General features: G+C 42.4%; 2 protein-coding genes across 2 annotated transcripts in view; one reads left to right on the forward strand and one right to left on the reverse strand.

The window, feature by feature from the left end:
* The first annotated feature begins 1,220 nt into the window (after nt 1-1,220).
* Nucleotides 1,221-5,984, forward strand: rpl23 (ribosomal protein L23). Its single transcript, XM_083930932.1, has 5 exons — nt 1,221-1,254; nt 2,393-2,476; nt 3,451-3,579; nt 4,496-4,609; nt 5,852-5,984. The coding sequence occupies exons 1-5, from the start codon at nt 1,242-1,244 to the stop codon at nt 5,932-5,934; spliced, it is 423 nt and encodes a 140-aa protein (XP_083787058.1). The 5' UTR covers nt 1,221-1,241; the 3' UTR covers nt 5,935-5,984.
* A 625-nt stretch (nt 5,985-6,609) lies between these two features.
* LOC310960180 (von Willebrand factor C domain-containing protein 2-like) overlaps nt 6,610-15,170 on the reverse strand; it is a gene marked incomplete at both ends in the record, with an annotated part of 92,539 nt that continues 83,978 nt past the window's right edge. Inside the window, one exon of the mRNA XM_083931803.1 lies at nt 6,610-6,851. Coding sequence (XP_083787929.1) covers nt 6,610-6,851 — 242 coding nt within the window. The remainder of the gene's footprint in view (nt 6,852-15,170) is intronic.

Here is a 15,170-nt window from a genome sequence, read left to right on the forward strand (position 1 = left end):
TTTTTAAGAAAAGAACAACAACTTGGTTTTACCTGCATTTAGAACTAGCCTTAGATGGAATAATTGTGCCTGAATGGTGTCAAAAGCAGACTGCGAGTCAGTGAACACCGGTTCAACAGAAGATGCACAACAATAGACAACGGTGTCGTCAGCATAAAGATGTACAGATGCATTAATATTTTGTCCCACCTCATTTATATAGATGGTAAAGAGAGTTGGTCCTAAGACAGAACCCTGCGGCACACCGTTTACAGTGTTTAGGAACTCGGAGTAAAGGCCATCAGACTGCAAACACTGTTTACGGTAGGAAAGGTAGTTAGAAAACCAGCCAACTGCATGGTCTGACAGTCCAATGGTGGTCAGTCGCTGACTCAAAATCCTGTGATCGACTGTTTCAAATGCCTTTGAAAGATCGATAAAAAGAGCTGCGCAATATTTCTTGGCATCCATGGCTACCAACATATCATTTATGTTACCATCATATAGTCAATTTCTGCAAGTCCATCCTCAAACTGTATGTACAAAAGTACTTTTCATTGACAGGATAAATAAACACCCACAAACTGCAGTGACAGCTTCACATTTCCTTTTTGGATAAAGCGCGTCGGACAGAACCCTGTGTTTCCCTCTCAGTGACTAATTTGGTTTTTGATAGTCACGATACATACCATATTTTACATTGACATAGTTTGATTCACTCCAAACTTCACGTGTGATGAGGGACCGCCCCTGAACACACCAGAACACATGTGGTGACTGCCCCCTGGTGGATGAACTATCAACTTATATCTTCTTCATGCTTTGTCCGATTCGCTCCAAAATCCATGTGTGTGACCGCCCCAGAACGCACCCATCCACAACTGCTTAGCGCCGCCTGGTGGGCAAACGAAACCTCTAGTACCTCTTTCCTTTGCATGTTGATGCACCGCTGACTCTGCTAGTCCTGTTCCAAGATGGCGGCGCTTAAGGCACGTCCAGTCGATGCGGCGTCTCTATATGTCTATGGCAGAAACCACTGTTTCAGGAGAGAAGATTTTAGCAGTGTTAAACAGTGTTTTCTATATGTTTCCATTAAAACGTTAGCCTATTTCTACCATTTTGCTATTTTTTTTTAATACGGCATTGTATCTATGTTTCTGACAGTCTTTGAATGCAGCACGTCGCCGTGACCCGGATGAAGTTCCGCTCAACTTTATAACCCACAATTCCTTTCTCCATCTTCCTCTTTCCCTACTGCAGCCATGTCTAAGAGAGGTACGAAATCCACGTTGTAAAAGCCACAGTCATCCGCTGTTTTTACTCTTCTCTTGCATGTTTAATTTTGCTTGTGTGTGTTAGGGTGGGGAATGCAACACATCTATGTGATTATTTTATATTTACGCAAACTAGTGTTTAAACAATAGCATATTCGCTGGTTCTTTGGCGGAAGCCATTTTCTCTGTCAGCGCTATAGACATGAAGCAAGTAAGAGTAGGGGCAGAAAAATCAAATGAATCTTTGCTGTAAACTTTAATCGGGTTAAATCGTGATGGGTCACACCCTCAAATGAACTCCAACGAGAACGGCGATTTGTACTGTTGAAATGTCTGTTTTTTTCTTCCTCTATATTGCGTCCATTAGGTTGCCATTTATTTGTCTCGTGAGTGAAGCGATAAGTTGTGCTAATATTCTACCAAGCATACAGGTTTGTATGAATCGTGGATAGCGGGGTCAGACTTTAATTTGAGCCGCTATGAGCAGATTCATTTGTGAATATTTGGCAGTCGAAGTTTATAGTCTATTCGTCAAACAGATGTTTCTCGTGTAACGTTATTCAGTTTTCAAGTGATTTGTTGCCTTTTGATGTAACGAGTCTTATTTTTGAGGAATGCCAGCATAAATCTGTCAACTTCTTGTAGCTGAACCGCATTCAGTTCTCTAAACTAATATTTTATTAACAGACAGGCCGTCATACCTTAATAAGTTGTTGTAGTGGTTTAGGAAACAACTATACTAGAAGTAGTTATTGACATTGTCGCAGGGAAAACAATGCATCTTCAGATTTGACAGTTCTTAGTTTCAGTTTCTTATGGGCTGAGAAATGTTTTCCTAGCTTATGGAAAGATGAGTTTATGGAGATTATGGGTTTCCTTTTATTGCGATCTTAAATGTTGCACTTCACCTCTAGGTGTTTGGGCCTTCCATGTTTTGGGATAACATGCTTAACAGTGCATGATAATGTAGTGAAACGTTGATGTGATCAGAGAGGGTTAAACTGCATAGTACATGTGGTGATCACACTTTAATTTGCATACGCTTGTCTACCTTTCTGATATAACTAGTACATTCCTTGTCTTGAAAGTGACACCTATGGAAACTATTATTTAAATGTTGTGTATCTGTCTGCTTACAGGACGTGGTGGTTCATCTGGAGCCAAGTTCCGCATCTCACTGGGACTCCCAGTGGGAGCAGTCATCAACTGTGCTGACAACACAGGTATGCTTCAACTAACCTCTGTTGTCATGGCTAAAATAATGTTTGTTGGTGATATAAAAGTTATCTCAAGACACTTTTCATATAGAGTAGGTCAAGACCACACTGACTTATTATTTACAGAGACCAAACAATTCCCCCATAAGCAGCAGCAAGTCCCACCATCTATTATAATATCTATTTTCAGTATTTATCCAGAAATATTGTGAAGTGTGAACTCAAGTTTAATGAAAGCATCATGTGAAATGCTTGTACTCATTTAACTGTACTTCAAAGATAAATGGCTAAGTCTTTATCTCCTAGAACTTTTTGGATTATTTGTAGACTGAATTGGGCATGAAAAGTTTAATGTTGCCTACTCTAAAAAGGCAACATGAAAGCAATGGCGGGTAGATTCTCAATGGTGGTAGAAATATTTTGAAATAAGAAATAATGCCTTTACCTTTCTTGCTGTGAGTCGGATAAGATCACAATTACTTAAGTCTGCATGCTAATTATGGGGTTGATAGAGCTGCAACTATTTTTATTTGACCATTATTTTCTATGTTAATGTTTTTGTCTAAGATGTTGTAATTTGCCAGTCTTTGTATTGGGGAGCTGGGAGGGTAAACTTAATTTCATTTTCATATACAGACATGCTAGCTGATATCTGGATAGTTTTGCAGTGCATGTGAGAAAGGAGCATTGTTTTCATTCATTGCACGCCATAAGTGTGTATTTTTGGCCAACTTCATTTAGTGCTCACCTTCTAAAAGCACTTGCTTTGTCTGCTCAGTGGCTGGGTGAGTTGTCGTTGAAGGTAATATCGACCTCATCACTGTGGGTGAGATGGCAGCACCACTGTGGCTGACTGATCTCAATCAGTGATGAGACAATGTGACTGTCAGCTAAAACACATGAAGGCTTCAATGTGTAGAAATGTCCCGTCCCCCATATTGTCCCCTTTTTCATGTTTGTGTTGTCCCTCCGATCTTCAGGTGCTAAGAACCTGTACATCATCTCTGTGAAGGGCATCAAGGGGCGTCTGAACCGTCTGCCTGCTGCAGGAGTTGGTGACATGGTCATGGCCACAGTCAAGAAAGGCAAGCCAGAGCTCAGGAAGAAGGGTGAGTTGAAACAACTAGTCTGTGTGCATGTTACTGTAGTAGTAGGGTTAAGAGGTTGAGGCAGGTTGACTCTTCATGGACCACTAAGGGCGTGATCACACTGTCCTCCCGGACCACGACCCGGACTTTAGGGTACTTGTCCCCCCCTCCTCTCCCCCCCGCGCCCCAGCCCGGTTTGTACTCACACTACCTGGGCCTCGGCCAATGCTTCTTGCTGTCCATACGCCTTCAAGCCGTAACACGTCACACGCATTGATCGCGTGTGTGTGTGGCTTTGTTTACAAATCTTTCCTTAGACCTCTGAGTTTTTGTGCGTCTTGTTGACTGTTTTTGAATATTTTCATCCGACCAAATCTGCAGTAAACACAACGTGAACCTTTCACCACCATTGTTGTTGTTGTTGTTAAATGTCCGCGCATGGTCCGTCCTTCTATTTACATGTCCGAACAGGTGGACATAACGCTACTGCCGTAGGGCTCGTGCTCGTACACGTGCGCACGCTCATGCTCGTACATGTGCAAACGGCTCCGCTAAAGCCCACCTCTTTCAAGCGGGCCGTGGCGGCCCAGCTGGCCCCAGTTGAGCGCGGAGCGGGTGTGCTCACACTACTTAAAGGTACTAGACTTTAGCTGAAAAACCTGTGTTGGCCACGGCAAAAAAGGACAGTGTGATCACGCTCTAAAATATTTGTGTGTGCTTGTGGACAAGTGACACAGGGTTCAAACTCATCATGGCTTAAAACAAAAAGCTAGCTATAAAATACCCTTTTATTTTGCTCCTTACAGCCATTGCAATTGCCGTTGAGAAGTTAATTAAAAAACAAGGCCTAGATAATTACACATTTGATATTGGTCTCCACAGGTGTGTTCTGTAGCTTTGTATTAACTTCAATTAACCACATTCCCTGTGTCCACAGTGCATCCTGCGGTGGTTATACGGCAGCGGAAGTCGTATCGGCGAAAAGATGGAGTGTTTCTCTACTTTGAAGACAATGCAGGTGTCATAGTAAACAACAAAGGAGAAATGAAAGGTCAGTTTGTCTGGATGCCTAAAATCAGACATGTCTTTTGTGGCCTGTCGTGCTCATGGTTCAGTTGTCTTGACATCAAGGCCATTTACAAAAGAAACGGGGGGGATATCATGTATTTGTGTGTAATGAGCTCAAGTTCAGAATTGAGACCAGCTGGATGGATCTCATGGGGCATTTTAGATAAGGGGAGGACGATGTTTTTTTATTTTTTTCTGGTCATCTGGCTAAATAATGAACAATCAAATTTAGGGATGTTTGCTAATGCATTTAAATTTGCTTCAAGAGCCTTTCCACTCCACGCAGTGCACCTGCCACACTAAGTCTGCAATCAAAGAGGCTCCTGTCTGAAGCTTGCTCAAACATGTAGGCCTATGGCTCATTCTCTGCCATGTTTAGAGTCTGAGTCATTTGTTCAAACCTGAGGAATTTTCGTAAGTTTCGGGTCACAGCGTTGCCTTGTGTCGTGTTCACAGTGGCCCTAGCTGGGTGCTCATGGTTGAGATGTTGACATTGTGCTTTTGTGTTGCGTTAAGTAAACTTTACGATGCACACACTGCCCAGAATTTTTCTTAAGTTTGAGCTTGAAATGGAACTAAACTCCTGCTCAGTTTTGCTTTTCATGGCGGTGGTTTTACATCGTCAGTGTTGGTCCGTTGTCTTTCATTTTACAGCAGTTCGAAATGTTTTGCTCATTGCTGCCACCTAGCTCATCTTCTGTGTTAAATGTACAGTATATAGTTAAGGTCAAACGCAGCATCGATTCGAAGCCTTTTTGCCTTGAGGATTTTTAATCGTTACTCAAGGAATTGTTCAGCCATAAATAAATTTTAGCGGTGATAAGTCAAATAAAACGCAGATGCAGATAATCCTTGAAGCCAGTAACTTATTAACCACTATTGTACATTTTTTCAGTAATTTAGGTTTCAGGGATACAAGTTGGGTAACAGTGAAATAGGTTGTGGAAAAGTTTCGGATCATTTTCACCCCCTCAATAACTAATAAAATGTACAATCCTGCAGTACTTTTTATTTGTAGGCGAGTTTCAAAGTGTATGTTGAGTTTTTAGAGTTGCATCTGGGTTTTTTTTTTTCTATTAATTTGTCTTGGTTATTTTTTTTGTTTCTGGGGTAAAGCATCAAATGCAGTCAGTAATCCGCAGTCAGTATGTTACTTGAAATGACCTTACCCCCCGAAGTATGTTCTTAAATGAAGTGTTTGAAATAAAATAACTTCTGTCTCCAGGTTCAGCCATCACAGGCCCAGTGGCCAAAGAGTGCGCTGATCTTTGGCCCAGGATTGCCTCAAACGCTGGCAGCATAGCCTGACCTGGACTCTGCACCTCTGTTCATTTTCAATAAACTGTTGGTAAATCCACCCCCCATGTCTTGGTGTTTTCATTTACACTTTATGTAGTGGCAAACATATTTTAAAGGGAATGGAAATTAACAAGTTGAAATGTGAACTGCTCTTAATGTTCTGTATTGTGTGATACTGTTGTGGAAGCTAGATCCAATAAGTAGGCTAATTATATTTGGACAGGTGTCTTGTTGGGTATTGGAATGTAAAAATGCAACTATGATACTTTATTGCATCTTGTAAATGCCCTTCCTTAGACATACCATTAGAGGGTGTATTGAAACCTAACAAAACGTGTGATAAGCTTTGATTGTTTGTAAGCTTTATTTTAAAACCTTACAGTTCTCTCACAGTAACTGGCTGCAGACAGGTGAGATGCATATTTAGGCTTGAGGAACACATTCAGAATACAGAAGGCAGATTACTGGGGGATTTTTATTTAGGCTGACTGACTCCCTTCTCTGGAATGCAATACACTGGACAGGTTTTCACTGAAGATGATGGGGTCCTATGCACGTGTTTGCGCTGGCTGGTGGTTTGTCATCTAGATGAATCATTAACTGAAAGAATCTAACTAAAGCTGATCTAATGTAAATGGTTAGAAAGACAAAAATGTGAGACAGAAAATTGTTTAACACTCCACTTCATGGTATCACACCCAGTCTTGGAAGAAACGGCCTCCCCCCTCTTCCTCTGGCCTCTTTTTTCCCGGGGGAATCGGTGTGGGCACTGGCTTTGGAGCTGTCCTTGTGGTGGTGTTCACAGGTGGCCTGGGGATGGGTGTGCCACATCCCATCCCTGTAGGTGCAGTAGCATATTGTCTGCTCGTCAATATTCACACGCTCCCCTGCTGGGATCACCCTGTTCCCAGCAAAGCAGTTGGGACCTAGAGACAAGGAAAGACAATAAAAGGCCAGTTTGCTCTTACAGTATTTTAACTTTTTTTTTTTTTTCATCCCAAGAAGTAAAGCTTTACAATGTGTCTTGTTAGGAAATGGTGCTATACCCTTTTTTGGTATTATGAAAGCATCAAGTAGCTTATATTTTCTCTGGAGTTGGTTGAGACCAAATAGTGTCTACAGCTGGATTCTGCAGTGAATGAAACTTCAAAAAAAAGCTTGAGACTGCAAAGTTTGGGGGGAAAAGTCTCCCTCCTTCCTCAATGATGATCTGATGCAGAACAAAGTCTTCAACTGTGGTAAGTTCATTATGAAATAGCCTCATTGATATGTGTATGATAATAGAATTTGGTAATATGATTCTAGGAAAAATAATAGTTACTGACTTATATAAGGACAAATGTAACGGTCCCCTGAAACAATTCCTTCGGTACTATGAGCTCTTCAAGATACGACGGAGCCTGACCAATAAGAGCTTTGTAGGTAAGGAGAAGGATTTTAAATTCTATTCTAGATTTTACAGGTAGCCACTGAAAAGAAGCTAATACAGGAAAAATATGTACTCTCCAATTTGTTTTAGTTAGTACTCGAGCTGCAGCATTTTGGACCAACTGGAGACTAAGACTTTTTGGAGCGGCCTGATAAGGAGTTGCAGTAGTCCAGCCTAGAAGTAACAAATGCATGGACTAGTTTTTCTGCATCTTTCTGAGACACAATGTTCCTAAATTTCGCAATATAACGCAGGTGAAAATGTGCAGTCCTTGTCGCTAGTTTTATGTGAGAATCGAAGGACATATCCTGGTCAAAAATAACACTCAGATTCCTTACCGTGGTGCTGGAGGACAACACAACATCGTCCAGAGTAACTATCTTTAGCTATTGACTTCAGTTTTATCTGAGTTTAACATCAGAAAATTGCAGGTCATCCAGCTTTTTATTTCCTTAATACACAGTTAAAGCATATATTTGTCGATTAAACCAGAAGAAACCGATCAGTTAGATAATTGTGTATCATCAGCATAACAATGAAAATTTATGGAGAGCTTCCTTGTAATATTTCCTTAGGGGAAGCATATACAAGGTGAATAGAATCGGTACAAGTACAGAACCCTGTGGGACTCCGTGACTGACTTTAGTATGTATGGAGGATTTGTCGTTGACATGTACAAACTGAGATCTATCTGCCTGTGAATATTCTCATTTGTCCAGGTCATCGTTATCCCTAAAGCAATTTCAGTCAAAAGACACTGGACTTGGTTATCTGTCTAGGAACACGTTTCACCTCTCATCCAAGAGGCTTCATCAGTTCATGTACGCATCTGACCAGGCTGGGACTGGTCCAACTATCTGATGTGGAGATCCAGGTATTTAACCTTTCATGAAGCTGATGATGTCTACAGCAACTACAAAAAGAAGGGGTCATTGACAAATCACAATATTACAGGCTCTATCCCAGGGACTCAACCCCCTGCTTATATGGACTCCCAAAAATCCATAAAGAAGGGGCCCTGTTCAGGCCCATTGTCAGCAGCATAAACTCAGTCACTTACAACATTGCCAAGCACGTAGCCAATATCCTGGCAACACTTGGGTGCAACGCCCCACACAACCTCCAAAACTCCATAGACTTTGTGAACAAAGTCCGAGACCTGAAAATGGATCCAGATGAAACCATGATATTCGACGACGTGACTTCCTTGTTTACCTGTATTCCAACCATGGAGGCCTTCACCACAGTAAGAGAGCGGGCTCACACAGGACAACTTCTTACGCAACCGAACAAATCTCAAACCAGACCACATTTGCCAATTTCTGGATTTGTGCCTGAACACCACATATTTCCAGTTTACGGGCACTTTTTACAGACAAAAACATGGCTGTGCCATGGGTTCACCAGTATCCCCTATTGTGGCAAATCTATACATGGAGGAGCTAGAGGACAAGGCTTTGAACTCCTTCAAAGGAGTAACCCTGAGCCATTGGTTCGGATATGTGGACGACACATGGGTTAAAATCAAATCCAGAGAGGTGATAACTTTTACCAAACATATAAACTCAGTTGACAGAAACATCATGTTCACATGAGAAGAAGTCAAGAACAATAGTTTGCCTTTCTTAGACTGTGACGTCCATGTTGAGCCTTCACATTGGGGTATACCAAAAAACCCACTAACACAGATCAGTATCTACTTTTTGACTCCCACCACCCCCTGGAACACAAGCTTGGAGTCTTCAGAACACTGCAACATAGAGCTGATAACTGTTGTGGGAATTTTGGATATTTGTAATTCATAATCATAGTTTTGTAAGGTCAGACACACTTCAGTGTCTCCTCTGTCTCACCTTGTGATGAGAGGTTCAGAATGTTCAGAATTGTAATGTCTAAGGCATGTTTTTGTTTGGTCTAAAGACGTCACCCAACCAAGGCTATTGGCGTCCTGTCCCTCTAACTAAAAGACTGTGCGAGAATTGGCAAATCGTCATTCCCTGCTAGACTCTAACTTGTGAGGATGTGGGGATGAACGTATTTTTGTCTGCAGAAGAAAATGCTTTGGCAAAATAAACCACGGAGAAAAAGCTGATCCTGTTTGTTGATCTTTATTGAAGAATCCATTTCCACAACATAACGTACCGACCAGCTCACAGGCCACAGGGGAAGAACGCAAGCACCTGAGAGGAGCCCTCACAACTTGTGGCTACCCCAGCTGGACCTTTGTGAAAGCAGCTGCTTCCAGAAAGAAAACCAAAGTGGTTGAAAAAGAAAAAGAAAACTAGAGAAACAACATAGTCATTCCATATGTCGCTGGTGTATCAGAGGAACTCAGGAGGATATTAAACAAACACTGCATCCCTGTGTATTTCAAACCCAGTAACACACCCAGACAGAGACTAGTACATCCCAAGGACAGAACACCACACACCAAAAAAAGCAATCTGATTTTTGCTGTCCAATGCAACGAGGAATGCAAAGATCTCTACATTGGAGAAACAAAACAACCACTGCATAAACGCATGGACCAACACAGGAGAGCTTACGCCTCAGGCCTGAACTCCACTGTCCACTTGCATCTCAAGGAGAAAGCCCACTCCTTTGATGAAAACAATGTCCACATCCTGGACAGATGGTTTGAAAGAGGAGTAAAAGTAGAGAAACCATCGCTAAACAGAGGAGGAGGTCTGAGACACCACTTATCTCCAATTTACAATGCAGCCCGTTCATCCCTTCCCAGGAGATTCAACAATCTAATCTAGAACAACTGTTTACAAAGGGCCTCCTGTCACTCCAAAGACTGTCGTTAAGACTCAATAGAGCACTAACAAAGTCGAAACCTACTTCCCACCAACGACTGTCACTCGAAAGACGGTCATTGGCATTTGGAGCACAAAGGGTTCCAGTGACATCATCGGCCTTATGAAAGGTTGAATACCTGGATCTCCACACTAGTCCCAGCCTGGTCCTGGTCCAGTCCCAGCCTGGTCAGATGCGTACATGAACTGATGAAGCCTCTTGGATGAGAGGTGAAAAATCTTCCTAGACAAATAACCAAGTTCAGTTGCTTTTGACTGAAATTGCTTTAGGGAGATCTATCTGATAAATAACACTTAAACCAGCTTAATGCGGCTCCTTTAATGCCAATCAGATATGCCAGTCTCTGTAGCAGGATGCGATGGTCAATAGTGTCGAAGGCTGCACTAAGATCTAGTAAAACCAGTACAGAGACAAGTCCTTTGCCTGAAGCTATTAGAAGGTCGTTAGTAATTTTTACCAGTGCTGTCTCAGTGCTATTATTTATTCTGAATCCCGACTGGATGTCCTCAAATAACTCATTATTATGTAAAAAGTCACACAGCTGATTGGCGACTAATTTCTCTCTCTCTTAGAGAGAAAAGGAGATATAGTTCTATAGTTGGCTAGTACCTCAGGATCAAGACTGGGCTTTTTAAGAAGATGTTTCATTACAGCTACCTTAAAAGACTGTCTTACATAACCTGCTGATAAAGAAATATTACCGTAATTTCCGGACTATAAAGCGCACCTGACTATAAGCCTCACCAGCCAAATTTAGGGGAAAATACAGATTGCTCCATATAAAAGCCGCACCCGACTATAAACCGCAGGCGTTTTGATGTGTAATTACCGTAGTATATTGGGGTTCCTGCTACCACGGAGGGGATTGTCGGGACAGAGATGACTGTTTGGGAACGCAAAGCGTCCCATTTATTAACAATAAATCTTTCAATCATTCAATCAAACTTTCACATCTTTGACATGGCGAACAGCATTCGTGCAGAGTACAAATAATACAACGGTGCAAAGTAATACAAAGTGCTCGCCTGTAACACGGCAGTAAAAGTGCAGTCCCGCGGCCGTTTACGTTATCAAAATAACCAGCCATTCATTGATGTCAAGGGTACGTGCAGCAGCTCTATTTCCTTCTTTGACAGCCAGATCGATTGCCTTTAACTTAAAAGCAGCATCATATGCACTTCTCCGTTTGTTTTCCATGTTGAGGGTGTTTGCATGAACACTTCCTTCGCGCAAACTGTCGCTGAAGCTCTCCTACTCTTTGTTTTGCTCTCGTTACCTGGCGCCAGATGTCTGCCTCGGTCTCGTCCGCGGTAGTGCGCGCCCCTGGTTACCGTAAGCCGTAGAAAAGCCGCACCGTTGTATAAGCCTCAGGGACCAGAACGAGGGAAAAAAGTAGCGGCTTATAGTCCGGAAATTACGGTAATCATATCTAATACAGGAGTGCTAACTAAAGGTAACACTTCTTTAAGTAAACTGGTTGGAATAGAGTCTAGGAGACAAGTAGAAGGCTTTGATATGGAAATAGTTGAGGTTAATTTGTTAAGGTCAACTGTAGAAAAGCAGTCCAAGAATATATCAGGTCGCAAAGTTGTTTATAAGATTCCTTGGTTTGAAAAATTGGTGCCAAGCGGGTTATAGGAATACATGGATCAAAAGAGCTGTCTCCATCAGCCTGGCTACAGTGCTGAAAAGAAATCTAGGATTGTTCTTTTTCTCCTCTATTAAAGATGAGTTGGGCTGCTCTGGCATTAAGGAGGGCCTTCCTATATATTTTTAGACTTTCTTGCCAAACTAACCGAGATTTCTCCGATTTAGTGGAACGCCATTTACTTTCCAATTTTTGAAATATTTGTTTTAATTCACGGGTTTGTGAGTTATACCATGGAGCTAACTTCCTCTGTTTCATTATCTTCTTTTTTTTAAAGGAGCAACAGAGTCGAGTGTTGTTTGTAGTGAGCCTGCAACACTGTCAACAAGGTGATAAATTTCAGAGAAATTAACGTTAGTACAGGAATCTGGAATATTAGGACAAGGCATTAAATTGAATGCAGACGGAATCGCTTCCTTAAATTTAGTTACAGCACTATCCGATAAACATCTAGTGTAGAAACTTTTGCCCAGAGGTGAGTAGTCCTGTAATACGAATTCAAAAGTTATTAAATAATGGTCTGATAAAATAGGGTTCTGTGGAAAGACTATTATGTCATTGATTTCCACACCATAAGCCAAAACTAGATCGAGGGTGTGATTAAAACAGTGAGTAGTTTTATGTACAATCTGACTAAAACCAATCGAATCAAATAGAGAGATAAACACAATATTAAGGCTATTATTATCAACATCTACGTGAATATTAAAATCTCCTACAATGATTACCTTATTAGATTTAAGGACTAAATTTGACAGAAACCCTGAGAATTCAGATAGAAATTCAGAGTACAAACCAGGAGCACGGTGTACTATAACAAGTATAATTGGCTGCATGAATTTAGTTTAGGTTTAGGGTTGATTAATAGGCCCGAGTCATAAATAGCTGCAACGCCTCCTTCTCGGCCACTGCCTCGCGGAATATGAGTATTAATATGACTGGGAGTGGATTCATTTAGGCTAACATATTCTTCATGACACAGCCAGGTTTCAGTCAGACAGAGTAAATCAATATGATTATCTGATATCAGATCATTTACTAATACAGCTTTAGATGGCAGAGATGTTTAAAAGTCCACATTTTATTTTACAATTTTGTTGCATTATCACAGATTTGGTGTTGATTTGTATCAAGTTTTTCTGTATAGCTCCTCTTCTGTTAATTTTTGATTTAATTAATTTAGATGACCGTGAGGCACACAGCGTTTGTATCGGATACTGAGCTGGAAAGTGATCCACAGGGAGCGCGGATTCTAAGACTGCAACTCTGCTTCCTGTTTGTCTGTGGTAAGGGAAGCGCAGAGAGGTGTATTAAATTGTGACTCTGCTTCCTTATCCCACTGGGTTGTTGTCAGGAGGTGGTGGTGGTTGTGCAGTACCGTCAATGTCAATGTTGACAGATAAAAGTCTTGACCCCTCCTGGTTAGGGTGCAGGCCGTTGTGTTTAAAAATTCTCTGTCTGTTTAAGAAAGCCGTAAAGTTGTCCACGAATGGAATATTTTTCCCCAGGCAGTACCCTTTAAGCCACAGGTGCAGCTGGCGGAGGCGACTTTACATGACGTCACCAAAATGCGGCGGTGGAAGCGGGCCGGAAAATAATCAGACGCTTCACCGTGTCTAGCAGGCTTGCTTGAGGACCTTGAACTGGCGGTTCTTCAAATCGTTGGTATCGCCCTGCAGGACCAGCGTGGAGGCCGAGCTGTGTTGTGAATACAGCTGGAGGGCGGAGGACTCAACCACCCTGACGCGGGCTCCAGGGCGGCAAAAGGTCTGGCCGTCACGTACCCTCGCGTGCCTGACCATCGAGGTCCCTACAACCAGCACGGAGGGAATGTGCTGTTCCACGGGCTGCCTAGAGGTGCGCTGGCCAGCGGCTGTTCCGAACCGAGAGAGAGGGGAAGGATCGGGTTGGGCGAGCGGACCCCAGCTCCTGGTACGGCAAGAGCTGTATGGACGGATCCCGGGGACGAGCTGGAGCGCACACCTGGCGGAGGGAAATCCTGCAGTTCCTGCACTTCTCCCTCAGTTTTGAGAGCGTGGGGTGACAGGACTCGCACACGGCCATCATAACGCAGCCTGTGCTGGGGATCCATCACCCTGGGACACAGAACCACCACAGGGAGGTGAGTTTAGTTCCGGTCCTGGATCGGAATGTCCAGGGAGACCTTCCTCACTCTTGGGCAGGCAGCCCACTTCACCAGTTGCTTTTAAATCCCACTGAGATGAAGAAGTTTTTTAAAAATTGGCACCTCGCTAGTAAGATTTAGCGTCACGACTTCCGTGTTTTACTTCTCTGGTGTAATCAGAGGAGACAACAGGCCCGAAGCTTCGGTCCATGGTTTGAAGAAATAAATACAAAAAAAGCTGGGCGCGAGTGATTCCAAATATAGAAACTATGTTAAAAACAATATTATCCGGAGCCGAAGTGGCGGGAAATCCAGTGAAATCAAGCGAGGCTGTGCATGCGTGTGCGTATGCATAGATGATGTAGCCAGTACAATACAATGCAATACAATACAGAGCATACAGAGCATGAACGCAGAATTTATAATATGGTATTTTCAGTAAAGCAGTTACTGTTTTTTTTGGGCAGGACATACCGAAAACCATTCAAGAAAATGTTTAGCCTGCCTCTGATATCATTGCATCTTTCAATCACAGATGGGGGTTCCTTTATTTGGCTGCTACTCGTGAAACGATTGCCAACAGCAGTCAGCAGGAGATCAGGAAGAACAGTTCTTGTGTTGCCATATCCAACTGCGCTCGATAAAGATCAGTGGGGGAAGAAACAAAAAAAAAAGACGTAATAAACCAAACCATCTGTCCCACTGTCTGTCCAGCAGAAGAACAGTAAAAATAGAAACTGCAACTGGGAAGCAGATAGCATGTTCTTTTGTTTTCTCATAAAGAATAAATGAGAAAGGGCTTCAGATTGTGTAGCTGCTTAGACTTTCCACAAAAAGCAGCACATATTACAAGAATATGTGAAAACATGTATGACATTACAGGGATGGTTCTACGATGCAGCGTTTGAGGTGATGTAACCGCTTCTATTTTTGAGAGCTGCAGGGTGAACACTGTCATAATGACAGTCTTCTAATTATTGGCATCACACACACAGAGGGCATGAGCTTAAGTGTGTGTATGTGCTGCTACCAAATTCCCTTGTGTCAGCAGTTTTCTATCGAACTCACACATGGCATCATATGAACTGTACTTCCTGTCCTGCTGACTGGCTTTGGTAATTATTTATGTCTGAATTCACAGGCCCTCAGTCTGAGAAACCCTGTAATCTCTACCTCACAATATGGCATACAGTACTAGCTGCTCCTAACATCAACAGTAGTGA

This window comes from Echiichthys vipera (genome assembly GCF_963691815.1).
Source record: "Echiichthys vipera genome assembly, chromosome: 17".
NCBI lineage: Eukaryota > Metazoa > Chordata > Actinopteri > Perciformes > Trachinidae > Echiichthys > Echiichthys vipera.